The following is a 25,080-nucleotide window of genomic DNA, read 5'->3' as shown; positions in this document are numbered from 1 at the left end:
ACCCCTCCTGGCCACTCCAGCCCCCTGGCCCATCACCACCTGCCACCAGAGCTAGCGGGAAGCAACTGGGTGTGATCTTCAAAGCCAATCTGACAAGGAAATGAGTAGATTGGGGTCCAGAACTAAGCACCCCTAAAAGGAGCAGGACACTGGCTACCGGCTGTGAGCTTACTCCTGAGCAATGAGCAAGGGATTCAAAGCCTTGGTTTAATTTTGTCACCAAATTACTAATTTGCTTGATTCAAAACATGAGGTTCACTGTCCCATTTTTTTATTTTTTATTTTTTTGAGTGGAAGCCCCTTGGCCAAGACAGACCTGGATGTAATTCCATTTTGGTTGAGGGGAGAATAGGTAGGGGGAGCTGAGGGCTGACTTTACTGGTGCCTAGAGTTGCAGGTCAGTATCACAGTTGCTAACAGAAGAGTCTTTTGACATCACCAGGGGCAAAAGAGAGAGCACGCTACCTGCTAGAGGAGAGCACCTGCTAAAATAAAACCTCCTCCTTTTCCTGCCTCAGCACCGAGCAACTTCTGGGATTGACAGTCTACCTGCAATCAGGGCAACAGAGGGAAAGAGCTGCAGGGCCGACTCCACAAAGTCCTGACTCCTGGGGGAGTGGCGGGGTGCTCCCTGGCGGTGTGAGTGCATCTGTTATGCATCGGGATAGACATGTTCCTGTGTATGCGTGTGGGATTGATCGGTGTGGGGCTTACGTCTGCAGCGGGACCCGAAGCTCAGCCTCCTGAGCCCCACTTCCCGGTCCCCACTCCATAATATCTCTTATACATGACCCTATTTATATAGTGCCTATCACCATAGGCCGTTTCTAGGGATGCGAACTTGGGACCATGTGCTTGACAGCACACCTCCCAGCCCTGCCGGTCCCAGGAGGTGCCATCCCCCCTCCCATTATAAAATATATATCTCTATATGCCACATATCTACACCCCATCTATCCAGGCAAGCATCCGCCCATTGGGCCCTCACCCTGGAGCCGCCACTGGCGTCCCGCCTACCGCCAACACCAGGCTGCTTGCCTCGGTAGGAAGCGGAACCAAGTGTTGTGCACTTGGGGCTCCGGGTGCTGCTGACTCAGGTTAAGAGCACAGCGATCACCAGACCAAAGCACTAGAAAAGAAATACACACCACTCCAGTCACACACACAGGAGAGAGACGCCGGCCCTCCCTCCAGCCCTGACACACACGCCTCCAGAGGAGGGGAAGCAGAAGAGAAGAGGGGCGCACCGGAAGCTAGCCTGGGGGACTCCCGGGCCGCCCACCCGTCGCTGCACCTGGTGGCCCACCTGGCCCGAGGGGTGGGGAGCCAGGGCACCAGGGCCACCCCTAGCTTAGAAGCACCCTGCTCCCCGCACCTTGGTTTGAAACCTTAAGGGGAGGGGGGTGGGTTGGGTTTTTGTGTTCTTAACGAAAAATCTGAAAACAAACATAATTATAACCAGAACCATAAGAATAATTATAACGAAAGGTGTCGTCAGCCTCCCCGTATAAAACTGCAGCCTTTGGAGATGACCAAAAACATCGCATTCCAGGGCCAGGAGCCGCCTTGTGCGCAGAGGGCGGACGGTGGGGCCTCATAAAAGAACACACAAAAGGCGACTTCAGACGGGAGAGCACCAGCACGTTTTGTATGTTTTTTTATTCGCTCCAGGCGGGGTTTTTAGCGGCCACTTTCCCACACTCTGGATCAGTTCTGATCCCACCACGAGGAGCCCTCAGATCGGCTAATGTGAAAAACTTGGAAGGGAGACCCCTTATCCTGCCATCTTGCTGAGGGAGTCTCCTTTTTTTGGGAGAAAAAAAAAAAATCAAACGGTTATTGCGTGATCCTGGATGAATCCCGCTCTCAGCTGTCCACGGTCCCGACCACCTCCTCTCACCCCCTTTTTGGCAGGGAGAAGCAGGGCAACGCGGTCCCCAAACCGTCCTTCACCCCCGTGGCACGCCAAGGGGAAAAGCCACCTGGGTGGTGATGGACCTTCTCCCCCTCTCCATCCTTGATTAAAACCCTTTGCGCATAAGGCAACATGGAAGCTGATGTTTTTACTCATCTCGCTGTTTGAAAGCACCATTATGAAGTCAGGTTGTACAGTAGTTAACAGTACCTTTTATATATATATCTCATATCTATCATATATATATAAACTGTAAACAAGAGGTAACAGCGGCTCTAGAAACTGGTTTTCTTCAAGGTTTCCTGTGTGGTAGGCACCTGAAATACTGTATAAAAGGGTCTTGTGGTGTCCTCTCCCTGCTGCTAGTTGGGTTCTGCTTTGCATGACCAGGAATGGTGCTAGCAAGACAGCTCAGTGGCTGGGAGGGGTCTCGGCCTCCTGAGTATGTCTCTACTTTCCGCCCCCTGCTTGTGCTCCTATCTGATCAGGCTAGAGACAACAACAAAAAGTTATATAGTTAAAAAAAAAAAAAAATCCAATACCAATATATAGATTTCCATAGAATTTCCTTTTTTTCTTCTCTCTCGGCAAGGTATCGTTACTATGTTTTGTTGTTAATTTTTGCTGCAATAAACCCTCTTGTTTCAGTCACAGCAAGAAACAAAAACCCAAACAAACAGAAAACCCCTCTGAAAAGAGTAGAAAACAAAAGATCTGACCCAAAAAAAGGGGGGGGGGGGCTAGGGAACATGATATTGTTTTTAAATAGGACTAAAGATTAACATTGAAAAACCAGATGATGTCCAACCCTTTTCACCAGGCAAAGCCCTCCGGTATTTCCGCCTCTGGTTTTTGTTTTAAATTCCTTTCTCTTCTGGGTGCTGATACTTCTTTCCATCCTCATGTTCTTTGTGGTTTTTTGTGTGTTTTTTTGTTTGTTTGTTTTTTTAACTCTGTATCACTACCTCAGTTTGCCCTCATGTCCCTTACACACAAGCAAAATATTCCTTCAGCGGAGCGAAGAGGTGGCGGATGACCGGCACGCTCCACGACCGGCCCAGCAGTCTCTGCCTCGCCAAGCGGCTCATGTTGGAAACGTCGGTATAGTGGACAGGGAAGCCGAACACCCTGGGGAAAGAGGCAGAGGGCGGGGTGAGCGCTGGCGCATGGGATTCTGGGGGATCTTCGCTCCTCTGTCACCCACTCAAGACTCGGACAGCCCGCTGCTGTCTGTGGATTTGAAGCTAGGTAAGATGACCGTGGCCGAGAGAGTTACCACACGGTAGAAGCAAAGTCAGGATTTGTGAGAACACCTCCAGGACAAGGCGGCACCTGAGATTTAGATCTGCAGTGGGTACCTGAAGTCTGAAAGTAATGACTATACACCCCAATACCTTCCCCCAAGAGGGAGGAGAACTCTTGTCTGACTCCACGCCCTCCAGGAGTTCCCGCCTGCTTGTTGTTTGTGTAAGTGGTCTGTCTGGCTGGCTAAGTGGCCGTTACACTGAGAATGAAGGGGTCATCTCGTCTCTGAGTCCAGTTTGCACCCCGTCAGGGTGCTCAGGCTGGAAGGCCCACCTGGTCCTGTGCTGCCCTGGTTTGTGAGGCACCTAAAGGAGCAGCACGAGATAAGATGCTCCTGAGCCGCCATGTTTCCTGGAGCTCAGCAGGACCCCCGGGACCCAAGGCCCCCGTGGACTGATTTCTAGATGCCTCACTGTGGGACCATCCCCAGGAATCGGCCACGTCAGGAAATGCCCGGGTACCCACTGCTCAGGTGGCATCTGTGCAAGACGCCAGCCTGGCCGGGAGACCCCCTCCCGCCAGGACAGCCCCGTGACCCCAGCCCAGCCTTGGGTACCTTTCCATTTCAGTGCACCATAAGATGTCCTCTTTCTCATTCATGAAGACGGGGAAATGCTGGTCTTTGCCCTGCTTTATGGAGTTCGACCTCGTGGTGATGGTCCTCACTTTGCTGAACTAGAAGACGAGGAAAGAGGAACGAGCACTCATTCGCTGGTCATGCATCTGCCACGTGTGCCAGGTGCTTGCCAGGGACTGGCCAAAGTGGGCCTCTGCAGACCCCACTGCCCTGCTCTTCCTCCTACTCTGCGGTCACCCCGCCATCCTAGTCCAATCCTGCCGGCCAACGGCTGGAGATATAGCAGCTGGAGCCACTGTCCTTCCTAAGTCCTCCAAGAACTGCTTCCTTCATAAGTGTAGTGACTTGCAGGCAAAAAGATGCCAGATCACTCCGGCTCAAGATACACAATTGCTGGTCCCTGCTCTCAGGGAACCTGATGCCTGGTGCACGCACTCGGGGAGATTTCTACAGAGTGAAACGGAGCTTCCACATCACAGGAGAGTCGCTGCTGTGGAAACTCACGCAATAGGTCCCGGCCAAAAAATTTAAACGCCCTTGCAGAACTAGGGACCTTGGCAAAGGTTTCTCAGTGTCTGCCTCCCATGGGACACCAAGCAGTGCTTAACAAGGGAGGGCAGAAGGCCAGCAATGACTTCTGATCTCTCTCTCTCTCTGCCTTCCAGACCTTCCTCTAGAGCAGTGGTTCTCAACCTTCCTAATGCCGTGACCCTTTAATACAGTTCCTCATGTTGTGGTGACCCCCAACCATAAAATTATTATTTTTTTTTTAAATATATTTTATTGATTTTTTACAGAGAGGAAGGGAGAAAGATAGAGAGCTAGAAACATCTATGAGAGAGAAACATCGACCAGCTGCCTCCTGCACACTCCCCACTGGGGATGTGCCCGCAACCAAGGCACATGCCCTTGACCGGAATCGAACCTGGGACCCTTCAGTCCGCAGGCCGACGCTCTATCCACTGAGCCAAACCGGTTTCGGCCATAAAATTATTTTCGTTGCTACTTCCTAACTGCCATTTTGCTACTGTTATGAATCGTAATGTAAATATCTGATATGCAGGATGTATTTTCATTGTTACAAATTGAACATAATTAAAGCACAGTGATTAACCACAAAAACAGTATGTAATTATATATGGGTTTTCCAATGGTCTTAGGCAACCCCTGTGAAAGGGTCGTTCGACCCCCAAAGGGGTCGCGACCCACAGGTTGAGAACCGCTGCTCTAGATCCTCCCCTCAGGCCAACTGCATGAATGACCCCGTATCACCCCTAAATTGCACCCCCCATCCCGCCTGCACCCAGAGCTCTAGAGGGCAGGCTCACAGCCCTGGTGGCTGCTCTACGGCACCCCGCCCTCTGCCCTTCCCCCTACCGCCCAGCAGAGGGCCCCGACGCGGCTCACCTTGGCTATTCTGCCGTGTTCCAGACACTCCTGCAGCTCCAGCTTGTCATTCACAGTGGATGCCAACGGCCTAGGAGGCAGAACAGAGGAGGTGACAGCGGGCCCAGGAGGACAGGGACACACCGGGCAGGGCTGACCCAGCAGCCATCTGACTCACACGGGCCAGCAGAGGGGGTCCTGCCTCCCACCTTGTTGTAAGCCCTTCCCACTCCCCCAGGAAACACACACACACACTGCAGCCACCCGCGGACACAAATCCACCAAGTATTAACCCTTAAAAGGCAAATTCAAAAGTGGCCTCAAACTACAAGTAAGCAGGTCACACCTGCCCAGAAGGGGAAAAACCCAAATGTTTTTATTTTTACATCAGTTATTTTAACTGAGTTTTAAAAGGATTCAACAAAGCAAGCTTCGGGGGGCAACAGAATGCTGTGTATCTTGATTATAGTGACAGTTACATGGGTGTGCACACTGGATGGAATTCATTGAACTGTGCACCTTAAATGTAAGTTAAAAAGACAAATGTTGCGCAGTCCCCTGAAGACTAACATTCTGTGACTTCCCAGAGGGCAGACCAGATCACTGAACACCGCCTCCAGCACAGGCCTTTTCTGACCTTTAGAAATACTCAATGAAGGCTTCACTGAGCAGTCCATGGCTCAGTGTGGGAACCTCGGACCCGCACCAATAGCGCTTCCAGGCTCCTCTCAGCTTATGCGTGCATACGCACACACACACACACACACACACACACACACACACACACACACGTACGCACGTACACACACGTACGCACACACACACGTCCGTACGTACGTACGTACACACATGCACACACAAGTACGTACACACACGCGTGCGCGCGCGCGCATGCACGCACGCACGCACGCACACGTCCATATGTACATATGTACACACACGCACGCGCCCACACGTCCGTCCGTATGTACATATGTACACACACACACACACACACACACACACATGCGTCTCTACCTGGTCCCACCTGGTCTCCCTGCTCCTCCTGGAAGCTCAGAGTTGTAGAATTTTAGAGTTGGAAGAAATAGGTGGGAATAATTCCCGAGGATCAAGGTGTGTGGCTTCATGAAAATGCTAGACTATACCATCCTGTCCATTTTCCCAACACACACATCCATCTTGGGAAATTTAGGGGGACGCTCAGAGTTTTCAGATCAGCTGCCCCACTGGCCCATCTCCTCCCCATCAACAAGCCCTTGCAAAAGACAGCAGCCCTGCTGAACGGGGACGGGCCTGAGGAAGTTCCTACAACTTCATGCAAACGACAGAGAGGGAGATTACACAGCTGAGGCCAGATCAAATGATGTTTCCAATTTGCAAGTATTCTCCAGGAGGCTTAGAATCCACTCAGAACATTCTGGAAAATATTCCCTCCATAAGAGATGTCTGGAGTGGGTGGACCTCACGCTGCTTTTCAGCTGCTTTCAACCAGAATCCCTCTCCTCACAGGCCCTTTATACAGTGCAATTATTGCACAGAAGAAATGGAATTTTCTTCATTCCTGGATATTAAAATCTATCTGTGTGACTGAAGAGCATCCTTCCAGCAAAAGACCTGGAACCAACTGAGTGTGGACAAGTGAGGCGGGGCTTCAAACCTGCAAGGCGCTGCTTCAAGATTCCCTCCCTGGACCGGCACATGGTTGGGGGGTGTGGGCACCTCCTTCCCACCCCAACCCCTCTCTCCATGACTTGACCTCAGGAGACTGAAGACATCGCCCGTGTAGGAGAACCTGCAATTCAACTCGGCAGCACGCCGGGTCTGCCCCTGGGAAGGGCGCACTCTTAAAGGGCCTCTTTTCCACGCTCGGTGTTGGTTTCTCGGGCAAGTATTTTCTCTACCCTGACGCCCCTCCCTCAAGAACAGGGCAGAGCTGGCCTGCAAAGCCCACTCGGGACCCCCGCTCCGGGCTGTCCTGCCTGCAGACGCCAACCCGCAGCCGTCCCCGGCCCGGAGCTCTCACCAACCTGTTCATACCAGGAAGGTTCCCCCAGAAGTAGCGGGCCCTGTGCGCGGCTGACACTTCTTTGGCATCAATCATCACAGGGTTGGACTATAAAACAGGAGGGAGGTTAACGGTGAGCGAGAGGAGCAGGAAACGGCGCCAGGAACTTCTGCGAGTTCGGAGCCCGGAAGCCTCAGGGGCTCAGGCTTCTCTCTGAGGAGGCCACCAGGAAAAGCCAGCACGAGACGTGGCCACATTCCACCAGCTCTTACCGGAACCTCGGAGACCAGCACACACCAGCGGAACATTCTGTGACGACGGGAATGTCCGCTGTGTGCGCTGCTCACCGGCAGTCCCTGCCCACCCGCCGCGGGGGGCTAATGAGTACCTGAAACGAGGTGAGTGTGACTGAGGAATTTTAACGTTTATGTAAGTATCACACGTGGCCAATGGGGCTTTGTGAGACAAAGTTCCAGCAACGGTGCAGATGTTCACTGCACACCCCGACTGTGAGCCAGACAGACAACTCGCAGTGACAGAACAGCAGCTGCGACGTTACCCATCCCGAGGCTGGGAGCGTGGGCTTGAGCTCCCGGACCGCCCACCCCCGAGGCTGCCTCTGTGCAGAGCTCAGACCGGGCTGCGTGCTGAGCCGGGGCCACGCTGAGACAGGTCCTGTCTCCTTCCCAGGTGTCAGAGAGCATCTGTCACAGCTGCTGAGGAGCGAGCTGAACCATCGATTCTGCCATCTCCTAGGCTCCCCCCGAGAAACACCACACAGAACCCAACCCTGGGAGTGGGCCCCCCACCCCCTTTACACTCAGGTCTTTCAAGCCCTAAGCCGTATACCTCCCCGAGAGAGAGACCCCGAGTTCTCTTGGGAGGACCTCTAACAATGCTTCCTCCCCACCTCACTGGGAAGCCCCAAGCTTCCCAAATGGGCCCTTTGCAAAGCAGAAGCCCCCAGCCCCCAGCCCCACAATGCAGATGAGACAGGGACAACGCGGCTGTCCAAGGCAGAAGCCGTTAGTGAGTCGGCCAAACCCAGGGTGCCGGCTATACCTCGAGAAATCGTGAGATGTCCCTCTTGTCACTAACGCCCATGGCCACCACGTTCTCAAAGAGCCAGAAGAAGGGGCGGTCATCTCCCTCCTTGGGCCGCGCATCATGCAGGAGGCGGTAGAACTCAAAGAAGAGCCGGCCAGTGCCCTCTGAGAGGCGGGAGAGAAAGCCGTCAGCTGGGCTGTCTGCAGAGCCAGTGGTGTGGCCAGGGCACGGGGCGGGTAAGGGAGGGCAGGGTCAGTGGGAGTAGCCTTCCCAGGGCGGAAATGACCGAGTAGGAAACCTACGTGCAGAAGCACAAGCTGAGAAGGCGGCCAGGCGAGCACGGCACCTACCGTAGAGTCCCTTGCGGGCAGGGTTGACGATGGAGAGGTCATTGCACGGACTGCCCCCAATCACCAGGTCGAACGGGCCCCACTCCTGGATCTGAGAGGATAAAGGGAATGTAATCGGCTTACTGTCCAGAGACAGAGAGAGAGGAAGAGAGAAATTATCTGTGAATTTGGCAAAAAAGTACCTGGACGCGGGGAGAGGAGACCCGGCTGCTTTGTACGCTCACCACCTACACACATTCATGCACATACACTACGCACACGCACACACCCTCCGTGCAGCCATGGGCCAGGCCCCGAGGCCCTCCGGGCTCAGTTTGCTCTACAATAAAGTGAAGGGTCACAGCGGGATAATCGGAGGCCAGCAGGGAAGCCAGTGTCCCCAGCAGGGAAGGCAGCCCCTCACGAGAAGGCTGACGTGAAGGTGCTCTGTGCTCTGCACACTCTGGGCAGGGTGTCTGTGCCATCTCAACGCCCTTCAGCATTCCTGAGGGCCCAGAGTCTCAGCGGTAGACACAGACACCAGAAGGGCAGAGGGTCAGTTAGTCAAGACCCTGCCGGACACCCTGGGAAATGGAGGCTGGTAAAGCTGCCGCCAGAAGTATGAGGACAGGCACCTCACCGCCGTCCTAAGCGCTCAACTAAAAAGGGCCCTGCAATTAGCCAGAGAGCAGCCCGAGCCCCAAATTCCCATTTCACTCTGCCCGTGAGCCTCAAACAAGGAGGAACACGGAAGAGGGACAGGAAGAGAGGCTGGGAAAACAGGGAAAGGAAAATAAATGAACGAAACGCAAGGGGGCTGGTGCTGCCCCGGGAGCTGAGTGCGAGGTGCGGAGAAGGCGGGACGGGACCCCGGCACTGACATACATGCTTCTGCGTGACGCTGCGGACGTCCCCGACGTACATGATCTTCCCCTGGTGCCGCACCATGCCCACCGTGATGGAGTCCTCGCACACCTCCGAGGCGATGTAGCGGTCCACCTGAATGCCCAGGTCCTTCAGCACCAGGAGCCCTGCGCCAGCCGGAGAAGAGCGCGGTCACCTCCGGCAGCAGGTCTCGGCCGGGAGCCCTCTGGCCAGCCCGACACACGGGTCAGCGATGGCCTGAGCCCTGCCCTGCCCAGGAAGCTGCCTGAAATCCTCTGAACCAACTGAACATGAGTGACAGAGACATCGAGGCTGCTTCACGTCTAGCTTGATCTACTTCAGAGGTGGTCAAAGGCCAGGACAGACCAGCCGGACAGGGGGCGGTTTCAGGGTCCAGGGAGAACAGCAGCCGAGTTTTGGTGGCCTCCTCTTTGCTGTTTCTCCATCGTTCACACACTGGTCCTTCCTTATCGCTTCTTTCCCCCAAACAGCTCATCCTGCCGCGACTCTCCCCATCCTTCAAACCCAACGTAAATGCTACCTGCTCTGAAAATGTTTCAGCAACGCCCGCCCCTCCCCTACTCCGTCAGCCCCCAGCACTCTGCGTCCCTCTCCACCTCATTAGAGCAGTGCGTATTCCTAATTCAGCTTTTCTCTTGGGCTACAAATGTCTTTAAGACGGAGTAAGAGTATGAGGTCTCATCCCAACTCACTACAGGCGCTTCCTTACCACAATCCCTCACCAGTGCTTGCTGAATTAACCCTTTGCGGTCCAATGTTATTTTTGGAATTCAAACAGTCTGATCCAAATTAATTGACGGGATTGAATGTTGAACTTTTTAATGTTCTTATTGCTCGACGTTGGACCTGCTCCTAGCGCCTGGTCTGTCGAGTCGGCCTCGAGGTTGGACCGAAAAGGGTTAAGGCAAGGAAACAATGAGAACAGACCCAGCAGCTTCAGGAGAAAGAGGCTACTGTGCTGCCTTTCTTTCCCCTGCGCCCAACAGACCCCCCACCAAGGAGCTTCTACAGCCTCCTGAGCTGCGACAGGGTCCAAGAAGGCCTCGAGGCTCTAGCCTGCGAAACCAACGCTGCACACGAACCTCTCGGTTTATAGAACATGGGCACCGAGATGAAAACATCAGACAAACACCTGGTCTGGGATGCCACCCCTACGCTGGCCCTCTGGCCAAGGTCCCTGGGCTCAGACTGTCCATCTCCCTCTGGTCACATGAAGGCAGGTTCTGAGGAGAGCGACTCCCTTCGGAGGAACTGAGGAGCCCAGCCTGGGAGGAGGCCCGAGGGGGAGATAGATGCGTCAGTGCCACCTTCCGCGAGGGCTGTCTGGCAAGGTCAAGAACCACATGAAGAAAACAGCACCTACAGTGACCCAGCACGCCCTAAAAGACAACGGCTAACGTACAGAACAGAACGAGTGTGCACAGGGAGGCTGTCACAGCACTGCTCCAGCAGTGAAAACACCAGTCCCCGACCCACGGAGGAGTCAATTAATCTCGGTGCTTTCACTCAGTGGCACCTTACGCGGCACTTACAAATGAAGAATGTCGTTCTCTACTGACTGACCTGAGACAGTCTCATAGCCTCATAATTGAAAAGGCGCGTTACAGCACTACACATTTTACCGCCCCTTTGTTGTATCTATGTACGATTACATAAACGCACGCACACAAATCTAACACGACATTCACCAAAACACTAATCACAGGCTTATGGGCAATTTAGATATTCTCTGCTCTCTCGGTTATAGATTGTTTTTTTACTGCGACTTCAAATGAAAACACAGCACAAGGGCCGTGTTTTTGTTTTGGTCGCCGCCTGCCCTTTGAGGCTTTGGGAAAACCGCCAATGACCTCTCAGTCACGCCGTCCTCGGCCGGAAGCGCCCCCCATTGAGGAAAGTGCCCGCCGGACACGCTGGTTTGCCACCGATTTTACTTCCCGATGAACAGTTTCCCCTGCAGGGTGAGGCTTTAGCAGTGGTGATGCTCCCTACGGTTCTGTTTGGTCAGAGTTGAATACACGCATCCCCCTCCCCCTAGAGCTGCCCGTCCCAGGAGGAGGGCGCAGCCCCTCTCGGACCCGTGCTGCTCACCTGTAGCAATTCCGTCAAACAGAGACAGCACCCGGATGGGCTTCCTCTTCTCGGCTGGGACAGGTGGGTAAACCTTCGGAGGGTCCTAGGCAGGGAGCACAACAGACCAGGTGAGTGCCCGGGCGTGCTCCCCAGCTCCGCCCGCCCTCCCAGCCCCGTGAGCGTGACCGGCGTTCTGACCCCGCACAGCCAGCGCGCGGCTCGGGCACCCCTGCTCATCGCCCGGCCCCCCGACCCACGGAAGCACCATCGCTTCAGCCGGTCCGCCCTCCAGCTCCGGCAGGTAGGAGTGGGTGCAGAGAGTTCGGGAGCAGGCCCAGGCCGGCACTCACAAATTCCTGGTCGTGGTTGTTGGCGAAGAACATCTGCAGCCGCGAGGGCCAGTCATCCCGCCTCCGCAGCAGCCCGTAGGTGCCCTTGTGCCCGCACATGTAGCAGTTCCAAGGGTCTTCTTTAATGGCTGCCTGGGCGGCGCCGGGCCCCACCAAGAGATCCACGCACTCCACGCAAAAGCACCTGGAAGGAAGCCCAGTGTAGCAGCGGGACTCCCAGCCCCAGGCCAGTCCTGGATGAAGCACGGCTGGGCAGGTGGGCAGTGGGAGCCCACGGTGGGGGCCCCTCACCTGCAGCAGTTGTTGTTCCCGCACATGAGCACCTCACGCCCGCCACAGCAGATGGTGCAGTAGGACTGGTAGCCGTCGTCGTCGTACTGGTACGCGCACTCCAGGAAGCAGTTCTGGAGGGCAGGGGGCAGTCAGACCCTCCGCGAGCCCCGGGAACCCTGACTCAGCCCTGGAGACATGACCCTGCGACCCATCCAACCAGGGTCTGGCCTACACCACAGATCAGGGAAGGGGCCAGCAGGTGTCCTGGCCCCAGCAGTGGACAGTAGCAAGGAGGCCTGGGCGAAGGCTGGGGAGGGAGCAGCAGCCTTTGCCCCTAGGTCTTCCCCGGGGCCCTGAGGGCGCAGCAACCCACCCGCCAGTCGGCTTGTCCTCCCCCCTTCACTAGTGCCTGGGGAGTGGAGTCCACGTCTGGGGACTGGGATGGGTGTTACAGGCGGAAGACTTTCAGGAGGAAAAATAATGGCAAGTCAACCCTTGAAGCCCAAATGTCTGTTTATCAGAACTTTCTGCTTCCACAGCTAACGCTGGGTCAGTCAGGCCAGGGGGTAGGAGGTGGCATCCCCAGCAGCCCTACCTTACAGTTTTGGCACATTCCTCCGATGAAGAGAGGGTGTTCCAGGGTGACGTTGAGGCTCCCACAAGAGATGCAAATGTCTGGAAAGCAGAGAAAGCAGAGTGAGCGGCACTGCAGGGCCCCCTCTTGCCTCGGACCAGAGCCAGCTCCAGAAAAGCTACAAAAAGGGGGCGTGCTAGAGCTGCCTCGGGCAACAGGGAGGCACTGTGGCCCCCGTTTCAGAAGCCCTGTCCTCTCTCAGAGCATCGATGCCACCATCCAGGAGTGGCATCATACAGGGACAGGAACCGCCAAGGAGAACGGGGCCCTGCCCTGGGTATGGGGGTGGTCTTTGGCAGACCTTACGTCCTGGGCCCCTGCCCCATCCTCCCCAGGCGTGAGGGCCCTGAGCCTGACACACCATCACTAGGCCAAGGGAGACAGACATGGGATGCGAATGACCGCTGGACGAGAGAAGGTGATGAGAGATATAAGGCCAGAAGGTCAGGTTCAGGCAAATTCAATCGAATACAAGAGGGGCTCCCCTCTGGGACCCACTGGAGTGTCCCAAATCCTAATACCAGCCGACACCATCGACAGGTCAGTCAGATTCTGGCACCAGAAGACAGACGTGTGTGTGATGCAGGCTGGAGGTGGTGACACATGCAGGACTGACCCTGTGACTGAGTACTGATGTCCCAGTCCAGCCTTTCTCAGCAGCCATGCCTCTGCCCCAGGCAGCCCACTAGGAGCCAGCCCACCTGCCCGTCCCAGGGAGTCGGTGTCCAGTGCATTGGACTCACCCTCGATGTTCCGGCACTTCTGCCGCACCTCGTACACCAGCCGCTCTGCGGAGGGAGGGAAGCCCAGCATCAGAGGAGGCAAGAGGGCCTCACCCACTCCTCTGAATGCCAGCCTCGCCACGCCACTCTCTCCAGAGCCAGGCTAACTACCTCTTGTGCGTTCGTCGATAATCTCCTTGACCTTGGGCTTCTCGGTTGTGCTCTTCCGGGGCTTTTTGGCTGGTGGGGGTGGCGCATAGGCAGCTGCCTCGGGTTCAACCCACATGTCTGTGTAAACTTCTTTGTAGGGGTTCTTCTCCTCTGGATGGGAAAAGCAGGGAATGAGGTCACGGTTCCCAGCTGACAAGGAATCCCAGCTCCCTCTCCTCCCCCATTCCACCCATAATGGGGTGCAGCCTGGACCTCGACGTGTTCCTTGCTCTCGACTCTCTGGTGCCAGCAGGCCAATGGGGAGCATGTTATTCTGAGTCCCAGAGCAGTACCACCCTACCCGACCCCAGGGGAGGGAGACCACGGCCCATCGATGGAGGCCTGGGCAGCCCTCCCTCAGCATGGCTTCCGCAGGCCTGGCTGGCAGGGGTCCAGAAGGCTAGGCTGGGCGCCCGTGCTGACCTTCTGGTGGTTCCAGGCCCTTGGGGCCAGAGGGCTGGAACCCTCCGAGGGCCCATTCGATCATCTGCTTGTTCTGCACCTCCACGGCCTTGGCAGTGTCGCTCTCATCGCTGTCATGGCACGCTGGGAACAGCTTCCCGGCTCGGCTGCTGGCCACCTGGGGGGCAGCAAGAATGGGGGGTTGGAGGGACAGGCTGGAGGGCAGACTCCTAGTAACAAAGGTGGGAGAAGGTGCAAGGAGGGGGAGGACTGGAGGAGAACGCCTGAAGAGTGTAGAAAGGAAGCGAGGAAGATGGGGGGAAAGGAGTCCACAGGCCTGGCAGGCGGACCCTCTGCCCAGGCCTGACATCCGCATCTCGGCTTCTAGGCCAACTAGCGGTCGAATCCCCACACGGCGCTCACCTGCAGCACTTCGTAGATGGCTTTGCGGTACATGGGCTGCTTGTTGTAGGTGGCCTGGTGGAAAGCGCTGCAGAAGGAGCTCAACGGCATCAGCTTTTCAACACACACCTGGGGGGACAACCACGCCCTCGTTTTCCCTCCCACACGCATCGAGCCCACCACGTGCCTGGCAACAGGCAAGGGTGGGAGGCATCAGAACGCGGCCGCTGTCCTGGAGAGGGCCAGATGCATCAATAAATAACTGCATGATGCAGAGGATCTGAAGGCAAGTGGGAGGGGCTTCCGGGGAAAGGGTTCCCAGGAGGCAGAGACTCGGCAGGCATCCTAGCTGTGAGGCACCAGTGCAACCTCATGATCTCCTGGGCTTCCACTCCCACACACACAGAGTGGGGGCAAGCAGAGCCCACTTCTACCACCCAATTCCAGACCATGCCCCGCCAAAACCGTAGGCCTTGGGCCCGAGACCCCATAACTCACCACTGAGAACTTGCCGTCTCCGAACCACATGACCCAGCGGGTGCCTTCAGCTGCTCGACTCCGGCCCGTCATCCACCAAGACACAATGCGGCCTGGCCACCAGGAGAAGCCCCGCAGTTTCCCCCACACCAGCTCCCCAATGCCAAAGCCCCGGCCGTCCTGGATCCCCAAGGAGCAGAAGTCATTATACAGCAGTCACGAGGCCCTGCCACCCTCATCCCCCCACGGCAACCCCAACCCTGGGCATCTGAGGGTCAGGGCAGCCAGGAGGGAGCTCCATCTGAATGGACCAAATCAGAGCCAAATTGGGGAGACGAAGAGGCTTGGGATCAGGTGGAGAGAGGAGAGCAGGATGGGGCGAGCTGGCAGTGGAGGGACCCAGGACAAAGCTGGACGAGGCAGCTGAAGAAGCCAGCCGCTCACCTCGTACTCTGGTTCGTCATCGGCTGCTTTGGTGGCGTTCTTGTCCCCTGTGTCAGCCCCCACAGGCTCAGGGGTGGTGGCCACAGTGGGGGACGCGGGGTCAGTGGGCTGCTGCACTGCAGGAGGACTGGCCTCCTCCACCTTCTGAGACTCGCCGGACCCCTGGTTCTCTTCCACAGCGTTCATTACTGCAATCACCTTGGCTTTCTTCTCAGCCTGGGAAAACAAGGGACAGAGTTACCTTGGCCTCTCCAGGAATCAGCAAGGCCACCTCACACTCAGGGCGCTCCTCGCAACCTCTTTCTGGGCTGGAGACAGTGGTGGGAGGTCAAGGGCTGGAGAGAGTTCTTCCCTCATCAACTCAACTGGCCTGCCGTGGAAAACAGAGAGATCCGAAGTTGAGAGGCAAACTCCAATCATCTGGCTCCATTCCAGCCTTCTCCTCTGCCCCTTAGGAAATCTTCCTTCCTGGTCTGATCTTTCCCAGTTTATCACCATTATCATTCGCCTACCCTCTGACGTGGAAAGGCTAATTCTATTCAGATCTGAAACGTGCACCTTCGTTTAGGCTCCATCCTCTCCTGTCATATTTCCCAGCCAAGAACTGGACTTCTCACCCTTTTCTCCACAATTTCCCTGGGCAGCCAGGAAATCTGTGTGGCTCCCCGACCACGATTCCAGTTCCGTTGTCGGGTCTACTATGAGGAAATCGGTGCCATGTTTCCTTCCCCACCTGCTGGAGCACCACGCAAAGCCCCGTCCGAGCTCACCTGCTTCCAGGCTGGAGTTCTTAGGATTAAATCCACTGTGCATTCTGCTACCAGACTCACCCCTCCCTTCTCTGCGTGCCTTTCAGATCCATATATAAATACACTTATTCTTTCAACACTTTCTTACTGAGTACAGGCATCCTCTGCCATCCCACCGACAAACCCAACCAAACCCAACCACTGTCCTAGTTGGACAGCCTCCAACCTTTCATCATTTCAGACTTCATCTTTCAGACCCTGCCCCATTCCTTCTCACCACCTGCTCCCAAAGGTGCAGCCTGCAGGGGAGCATGAGATCCTGGATACACAGCTCTGAGGGCCGGCCAACCTCATCTCACCCCAGCTACTGAATCTAGAACACATGGCCCTCAAACTCAGGGCTCCGCACCCATTCCCACCACACCATCCATCTGCCTTTCAATATGAAGCTCTCCCCCAGAGCTTATGAAAAAGAAAAAAGCATCAGAAAGCATCATGGACCACAAGAGCTCTAAGCTGGAAGTCAGAGCATCGACATCTTTCTTAGCCTTGCAACTCATTAACAGCTGACCTCAGAGCAGCCCCTTCTCTTCTGAGTTGCTCCAACCTAAAAAGGCATTTAAATGGAAGGGTTTCTGTTAACCTTTTCTGACTATCAAGAATTCTAGGGATGCGCCAAAGCCTGTTAATGAACCCCCAGATCACAGGGTTCCAGGTTAAAAACCTTGGTCTTAAACGCAATGGCCTACTCTCGTCGATTCATTTCATTCAATCCTCAAGTCTTTGTTTCTGGGCCAGTCGGCTTCCTGTAATGATCCCTAAAACACTAATGATAGAAGTCCTAGTTCTTTCTCTGACTCAACAAATTCTAAAATGGGATCATTTATTCTTTGCCCACAAACAGCTGGGAGAACGAGGTGGAAGAACGCAGAGTCATTGCTCATACCCTAGCCCGGTTCTCACCTGGCACCTGGTGGAACTTCGTCCTCTCCTTCCTACTTTCAATTATCCACCACCACCTCCCCCACAAGGTGTGACGGGATGGGCACTCAACCCGAGGCGGGAGGAGGATTCTCCTCCAGAACCGTCAGCTGGGGCAGCCGACCCCGGCACCAGGCCCCTTCAGATGAGCAACATGACTAGCTGTTCTGCTCCCTTCCCTCTGCCTCCTCCAACTTCAGTCACGTTGACTGATCTAGACCAGGCTGCTACCCTATGACCCAAAGACCCTGCTCACGGGTGACAGGGCCCCTCAACCAGAACAAGGTGTGTAGGTAGCAGAGGGCAGCAGGGAGAGGGGCCTTCCGAGGGAAGGAGCTGAAGTCACTTCCACAGCAAGCAGCAAGGGGTGGGCGGGTGCTGGGCTCCCCAGGTCTAGACTCGAGGAGAGTGGGTAGAGTCGTGCCTGACACCACCCTTCGTCCTCCCCCACAGCCCCTTTGTCTCTCTTCCCCACCCCCCCACAGCCAGTTCCTGAACATGATTCTTCCCCCACAACTTCCCCCAGCTTGTCAGCCGCTGCTGCTGAGGCTAGGAAGCGCCCCCAACCCACTAGGTGCAGGAGAACACGCGCCCGAAACAGTTTTGGCAGGCGGCGGAGGAGGAAGGGGCCTCCATCGTGACACGGCCAGCGGGGGCAGGGGAAGGAAGAAGGGGTGGGTTAGCAGCAGGAGGCAAGAGAAAAGGGGAAGAAGGGGCAGAGACGGTGGCTGGGTGGGGGAGGGGCCTCATTAGAGGAGTCTGCCCAAGGTAGTGAGGGAATGCCTTCTTTCCCCACGTTCACTCTCCCTGGGGCAAACAATGGGAGAAAGAAGGGTTAACTGAACCTTGGCATTTGGGCTAAAGGCTCCTACCCTCAGATCAGAACACCCCACTCCAGGGTGGCCGAGATTGGGCCTGATCAGGGAGATACTACACGCCCCGCCCCCCCTCCCCACCACCAACGTGGCCCAAGGAAGCCACTCTGCCTGGAAAGCCACTGGTAACCCCGCTCTGGTGGCGCGGGGCCTCCCGTCCAGATCTACCTCCTCCGGCAGCTGTCCCACTAACACCCCCCTCCAGGCTGCTTCCTGTTCCAAAGGTCAGAGGTCTGGGCGCCCATGCGGACGCCCTGCCGGCGCAGCAGATCCTGGGCTGTCCCGCGAGCCCCACCGGCCTGAGTCAGGCTGGCCCCCCAGGCACCCACTGAGGTCCCACACCCCGTGTCAAGGCTGCACTGCTCCCGCCACCCCAGCACCGCTGCGTCCTGGCAGCCTGCCCGGTGGCTCCCGGGGACACGCAGGAGAGGAAACTCTCCCTCTCACGAGGCTGCAAGGTTGGCAGGGCCTGAGGGCAGCATGGTCCACCAGCCAGGAACACGGGTCAGCAAGGAAATGCCAACAACCCATCTGCCAGCCAGCTCCGCAAAAGCGTGGCTCCCAGCCCACAGCCAGGCTCCCAGCGCCCGGCGCGGGCCTGCTCCCCGGCGCTCAGACCCCTGCCCCCGGCTCTGCAGGGCTGCTCGTCCCGGCCCCGGAACCGCCGGGCCCCACCTGGGCGCAGCGAGCAGTGCGGCTGGGACTCCGGGGGAGGGAGCGGGCGGGACGGCAGAAACTTAGCATCTCACAACTCGGGCCGGGCAGGGGAGCCGGCTCGCGCGGGCCAAGGAGGCACACTTGACTCTGCCCGGCCCCGGCTGCGGCGGCCCAGAGATCCTCCCACCGGCCCTGCCGCCCTCCGCCCCCGGCCTCTGTCCAGGAACCTACCCATAAGGCCAGGTGCAGCCCCTCCGCCGTCCGGCTCAGGTGTGATGCCCGGCCCCGGAGCTCGGTAAGTAGCTGCCCGCCTGGGGGGAGGGGAAGGGGGCGATGGGGCTGGGGGCGGAGGGGGCCGGAGGGAGGGGGAGGGGGTTGGTGGGGGGGAGGGCTTGAACATTTTCTTTGTCTAGAACTCCAGGTCACGTGGGGCCCGCTGGAGTGCTTGGTTGGCTGCGAGAGGGCCGGGGGAGGGGGCCGGCTCTCCCGACGCTGGCGGCGGGCCAGCCCCTCTCCTCCCGGCCGAGGGGCGCGGGGCCCGGGGGCGCGGCGGGGCCTCCGCGGGTTCCCAGGGCCGGCCCAGCCGGGCTGCAGGCGGTGCCGCCCCTTCCTCCCGCCGGCCCGCCCCGCCCCCGCTCCCCGCCCCCGCCCCCGCCCCCCAACTCCGCGGGAGCCCCGCTCGCGGCTGGGGGCGAGGCGGGGAGCCCTGGGGCAGCGCTGCCGGGAAGGGGGCAGCCCGGGGGTGAGGTGGGCGCGCAGGCGAAAGGCGAGATGCGGTTCGGGACAGTCTGCGAACCAGGAGAAAGTTGTTCAAAGTGAGTCTCAGAAGCGCACCGAAAACAAGAAAAAAAGAAAGAAAAAAAAACGCTTACAGACGAGCAAAGCAGCCCAATAAGTTGTAGGGAAACTCCGCGCGCACAGCGGTGGACGGAAGGCGCCCGCACGAACGGAGAGCGTCCCGAACGTGGCGGGTGCGGGTGGGGGGGAGTGGGGGCTCCCTTCACACGGTTGGGGGGCGGAGAGGGGCGCCTTGAACAGCGGACCCAGCAGTGCAGGCTCTGGAAACCTCTTCCTGGCCAAGTCACTGGGTCCCCTAGGTCGGCCTTGAATTTCTCCCTTTCTTGTGTGCAAGGCTGGGGCTGGGGGCTAGTTCAAAAGTAGAGTAGCTCCCCCTTATGCGGGGGCGGAACTTTGTCCAAGACGACACCCCTCCACCCCCCACCCCCGAAGGTGCCTGAAACCTTGGCTACTACCCAACCCTATATATACTGATTTTTTCCTATCCGCACGTCCCTATGATGAAGTTATAAATTAGGCACAGTAAGGGATTAACAACTAATAAAATAGAGCAATTATAGCAACAGACTTGTGAATATGGTCTCTGGGAAGATCACTGGCCCAGCTGGTGTGGCTCAGTGGTTGAGCCTCAACCTATGAAGGAGGTGATGGTTCGATTCCCCGTCAGGGCACATGCCCGGGTTGCGTGCTGGGTCCCCATGTGGGGCATGCAGGAAGCAGCCGATCAATGATTCTCTCCCATCATTGATGTTTCTGTCTCTCCCTCCCTCTCCCTTCCTCTCTGAAATCAATAAAAACCTAATTTTTAAAAGAAATATCACTGTACTCACCCTTTTTCTTGTGATGACATGAGATGATAAAATGCCTCCATAATGAAATGAAGTGAGGTGAATGACTAGGCATGGTGACACAGTGTTAGGCGTCTACTGACCGTCTGACCATATATATGTCAGAAGGGGGACCATCTGCTGTGGGTAATCCTGGATCATGGAGCTATGACAATGTGGGTGGCTGGGGAAATCTATTATTTTTGGACTGTGGTTGACCTTGGGTAGCTGAAACATAGAAAACCAAACCCCAGATGAGGGGAGAACTACTGTACAGCAATTCCTCCCTTCTCACCCATCTGCAGCTCAAGACTACATTCCTCTTCTTCCAGAGCCTCTAGCTGGAGCGTCAAGGTACAGCCTAAGCCATTTCAAGCGCCCCCCCCCCCCCCTTCTCAGCAGAGGCCCCAGGAGGACAGACACGCGAGGTACTGACAGATTCAGCTAGACTTGGACAGACAGGAGAAAGCCATTGAAAAGCAAACATCTGTAAAGGTGACTGTCATAAGTACCAAGCTCAATGGGCCAGGGTGGCTTAGAAGCCACCAGAACCTGGGTAGTCTGGATGATAAGTGGGGTCAGAGAGGTCAGTGCAGAGCACAGGTGGGATCTGAAGGAGGAATCAGATCTGGAATGAGCTAGGATAGGTGGAGAATAAGAGATGGTAGTCGGGAGGGGGGAAACTTGTCCACCTTCCACCTCCAACCCGACTAAAGCTAAAAGGTGCAGAGAATGATGCCAACAGCTAGATCCCATAGCAGTGAAGAGTCCCTGCAGCTTTTCTGACAAGGGGAGATGGATGGGTAGTTTGGGAAGGTTAGTCTGGTTTCCATTTGCAAGACAAATAAATCCGAAAGAGCAGAGGAGACAAGGTGAATGCTCCCAGGGGAGGCTGTCTGGCCAGTGGCACTTGTCAGAAGATCTGGGCTTGGAATATGGTTCCATCAGGACCTCAAACAAGCCACTTAGCCCCCAAAAGCCTGTTTTCTTACTTGCAAATTAGGCGTGACGACACCTGCCCTCCCAGGCCCTGGAATACCAGCATCTCTTGAGGATCACCTCCTGCCCTGGATGCCTGGCTTCCAGCCACCGTCAGCGGGGACATACCGGCTGGAACCGGTGCCAGTACGATGAGGTCAGGTGGAGAGATCTGCTGTGAAGAAGAGCCCACCATCTCCTGGGGCTCAGCACCGGTCAGAGCAAGCGAGCCCTGAACAGGGAGGAGGACTCCAAATCGGAGTGCCTTCTCCAAATAATTCTTGGGGAGTACAGACTTCCCTCTCCCAACCCCGCTGAGACCCAGAATCCATGCAGCAAGGAGGAGCCATTCGACAAAACACAGACCCTTCTTTCAACCATCTCTCAACTCAAAGTATCTACGTAGTACATTTCCCAGGAGATTCCCCAAGCAGAGATGAGCAGCCCTGAATTCAAACCTCTTGCCTGCTCCCACCCTTTATGGGATGTAATATGACTTGCTTAGCTGCTTCTCTCACTGCTGCCTCCTCAGCATCCAGGCCCTGTCAACAGCCCACTTTAGACCTCACCCTAGGCCTCCTCTCAAAATGAAGTCTGTCTTCTGGCTTGGCCGGCTCTTTTTAATAACACTACCTCATCTATGGCCTCTCCCTTTCCATTATTACATGGCTAACCACCTTCGCTTCTACACTCTGTTGGTGTTGGGGCTGCTTCATCCAGGACTCAGAGTGCCAGAACAGACCAGTCATCGGTTTCACTTTCTCTTGGCTAACTTAAAAACTAGCCTCCCTCCAGCTGCCAGACTTCCTCATTCTCATTCTTTAAAATTAAGCTCACATCTTACGTCTTCTACACAGCTCCCACCTTTAGCAAAAGGAAGCCCAAACTCAAAGGCGTCCCCTCGCAACCGAGGGTACCGTCCCTCTCCTGTAGCTACGGGGCAGAAAAGGTTTCCCTTTTCTGTTCTATCAGAGATGTGTGCCTCTGTGCTCAGCGGGCAGACAGACCCCAAAGCAGAAAAGATGCCAAGATCTAGGGCAAAGGGGGCTTTGGTAAAAGGTCAGGAAAAACCCAGGGCAGCCTTCAAGGATCCTTAGGTCACATTTGTCCTCCACCTTCCAGTGTAACCCTTTCAGGGTGACTACTGGGGTAGATCTTTTGATTGAGATAAAGATAGTCAGCCTAAAAAAAGCAGGGCCATGTAAAACAGCCAAGTTCTTGAAAATGTCATAGAAAGTATGTTGAAAGGAGGAACTCCTAGAGGAAAAGAAGATCTGGTGGATGTCAAGAGCCTAAAAGAAGTGTTGGAGAGGAAGTATCCAGCATGGTCCAAAAGAGAGGGTGACCTGAAAGAGAGGGCACGTTTCCTGTTTGGCAGGCAGGGCGCAGTGACTCAACAGGCCTGCCGAGAACGGCTCCTAAGGACACCTGACTCTTCGCCCTGATCCTGTATTCATCAAGCAGACTTCTACCTTTAATTACATTTTCCAGTGACTCTCATACCAGGAAGTTGCCAGAAACAGCAGGACAAAAGCAAACAAACAAACACACAAACAAACACAGCAGGACAAGTACAGGGATCTGTGTGGCAGGGACACGTCCTGTAATACGTTGGTAAATTTAACATTCTGGTATATGTAGCCCTCCCGCATCTCTGAAGAGCATGATCATGATGAGTGCCGTTAATTTGACTTTCCAGCTCACAGAACTGACATGATACACAAGGCCATGATCCCCCGCCAAAGGGCAGTCATTTTCCCCAGTTCAGGTAGGAATGCCATGACTGCCTGACTGGTTTTAACTCCAAGTCCAGCGTTCAGTTCATGCTCTGTCATAAAATCCAGGGCTCACAGGATGTGGGCAGGTTATCTTACTTCCATCAAACCTGGCATTTACCACCTGGCTCCCTTTACTCAAAATCAGAGAAGCCACAATCCCTAGGAAGCCATCTGCAAAGCCGCACATTGGGGAGACACAGTGTATTTTCTGCCCCACAAACATTCCTACTGACCTCAAGGCCAGGGAGACCTTATCCAGACAAAAGACGATGAGATAAATATGGATGTCTGTTCTGACCCTGTCCTCCCACCTACAGCTGGACAGCCTCAGAGCTACACACTGGACCTCTGACTACCTCCTGACTACGTCCACAGTCTGTATGGCACTCAAGGCCCCCACAATCCACAGCACTTACGTCATGGGTCACGCTCCCCAATCTGTCTGCCTACTTACTATTCCCCAAATATGTGGGGGTTTTGTGCCTTTGCTCATACTCTCCTTGCCCCTCCCCTTCAACTCCCACCAGCCAAATCCTACTTATCCTGGCCCACTTCACCATCACCTCCACCATGAGCATCTCTCTAGACCTGAACTGTCCAATAAGGTAGAAATAATTCAGTTCCTCATCTGTACCAGCCACGTGCCAAGGATCCAGAGCCACCTGGGGACGGGGGCTCCTGAAGATGGCACAGGTTTTAGAACATTTCTATCACTGCAGCAAGTCCCTCTGGACAGTGCTGCTCTGGCCCTCACCCTCATCTTCCCCCTCCTCCTCCGTGCTCCCATAGCACTTTGCAATGCCCTCTTTGCGCCTGCCAATCTTTGCCTGTGCTAAGGTGACTGTGTACTCATCTTTCTCCTCCGCTAGATTAAAAATTCCTAGAGGGCAGGGACTGGGTCTTACTCAGCTTCATGAGGAAGTGGTGTGGACAGCACTCCTTGCACACTTAGAGCAGCGGCTGCCAACCGGAGGCCCCAAAGGCTGGCGACCGCTGCTGGAGAGGACTAAGACAGTGTATGCTGACTGAAACCCACCTTGTCTCATCCAGAATCCACCCGCCAAGTTCCTGCCGGGGGGACAGATACTTTCCATAGCAAAATTCTAAAGGGGCTAAGAGGTCCAGGTCTAGGGCTCCCCAAAGAGGAGGGAACATTTGTTTTCCTATTCCCCTGCAGTCCACATGGAGGTTGCAAGCAAATGACCAGGACTGAGCTGCTCCTGGTGAAGCTAAAAATAGCCACAGAGCCAACAAGGAGTTAGCAGGACTTGTTGCTAAGGAGACCAGTGGCAGAGAGAGCCACCAAGCAGGGAGAAAATATCAGACCTGCACCCAGAGAACAGAGGCCATGGTGGGGGGGCGGGCACTCGAAGTTGATAGGGGTCCAAGGCTCCCACCTGGAGATGGCCTGACTTCTGGCAGCTCCTGACTAATGCTCTAAGTGGGGCAAATGTTTCCTCTGTCCCTCAGTAACCCATCTCCATGGAAACCACCATGACTGGGGTGAAGTACCAGCCCCTGGAAGGAAGGCCTCTGCCTAGAGCTGGTTGTTATGGCAACATCCCCCCTTTCTGTCACTCTTTCTCCCTGCTGGCTTCTCCTGTGGGGAAAGGTGGGGGCCTGGTCTGGGCTTAGCCAGCATGACCAGGGAACACCTGCTTTCTGACAAGAGTCACCTGCAAGGGGCTCTTCAGAAGCTCCTGGGAGCCCAGAGAGGCCAGTCCCTCCTCGGCACAGGGCAGAGCTTCCTTTTCTTCCCACGAGGCTTCACAGATCGTCTTGCCAGAGGCATCCCAAACTCATTCAGGTTTAAATGTATCAGGATCACCCAAGGAGGTTCGTAAAAATATAGATTCCTGGGCTCTCTAAGGTGATCAGCAGCTTGAGTAGGGCCTAGGGATCTACTAAAACCTCCCTAGGTCATCCCGATACTGGCCAGGCGTGGAGACCACCAGTGGCCTGGCTGTCTCTGTCACAATG

At 55.8% G+C, this 25,080-nt stretch overlaps 1 protein-coding gene across 5 annotated transcripts in view; it reads right to left on the bottom strand.

The window, feature by feature from the left end:
- Positions 1 to 294: 294 nt before the first annotated feature.
- DNMT3A (DNA methyltransferase 3 alpha) overlaps positions 295 to 25,080 on the bottom strand; it is a 93,929-nt gene continuing 69,143 nt past the window's right edge. For 3 of the 5 annotated variants that reach the window (XM_081101379.1, XM_081101377.1, XM_081101378.1), the window contains 17 exons: positions 15,458 to 15,673; positions 15,035 to 15,193; positions 14,558 to 14,665; positions 14,156 to 14,312; positions 13,694 to 13,843; positions 13,544 to 13,588; positions 12,762 to 12,841; positions 12,185 to 12,297; positions 11,894 to 12,077; positions 11,562 to 11,646; positions 9,450 to 9,595; positions 8,586 to 8,676; positions 8,251 to 8,399; positions 7,211 to 7,296; positions 5,205 to 5,274; positions 3,777 to 3,895; positions 2,050 to 3,043 (listed from right to left, as the gene is read on the bottom strand). In XM_081101379.1, the coding sequence (XP_080957505.1) occupies positions 2,902 to 3,043; positions 3,777 to 3,895; positions 5,205 to 5,274; positions 7,211 to 7,296; positions 8,251 to 8,399; positions 8,586 to 8,676; positions 9,450 to 9,595; positions 11,562 to 11,646; positions 11,894 to 12,077; positions 12,185 to 12,297; positions 12,762 to 12,841; positions 13,544 to 13,588; positions 13,694 to 13,843; positions 14,156 to 14,312; positions 14,558 to 14,665; positions 15,035 to 15,193; positions 15,458 to 15,673 (2,100 nt within the window). In that variant the 3' untranslated portion in view covers positions 2,050 to 2,901. Of the gene's footprint in view, positions 1,804 to 2,049; positions 3,044 to 3,776; positions 3,896 to 5,204; positions 5,275 to 7,210; positions 7,297 to 8,250; positions 8,400 to 8,585; positions 8,677 to 9,449; positions 9,596 to 11,561; positions 11,647 to 11,893; positions 12,078 to 12,184; positions 12,298 to 12,761; positions 12,842 to 13,543; positions 13,589 to 13,693; positions 13,844 to 14,155; positions 14,313 to 14,557; positions 14,666 to 15,034; positions 15,194 to 15,457; positions 15,828 to 25,080 lie in introns of those variants that run through there. The other 2 variants (XM_081101376.1, XM_081101380.1) reach the window with 2 other exon arrangements.

Source organism: Myotis nattereri (assembly GCF_964212035.1).
Source record: "Myotis nattereri genome assembly, chromosome: 10".
Classification (NCBI taxonomy): Eukaryota; Metazoa; Chordata; class Mammalia; order Chiroptera; family Vespertilionidae; genus Myotis; species Myotis nattereri.
This window is presented reverse-complemented; position numbering and strand designations above follow the sequence as displayed.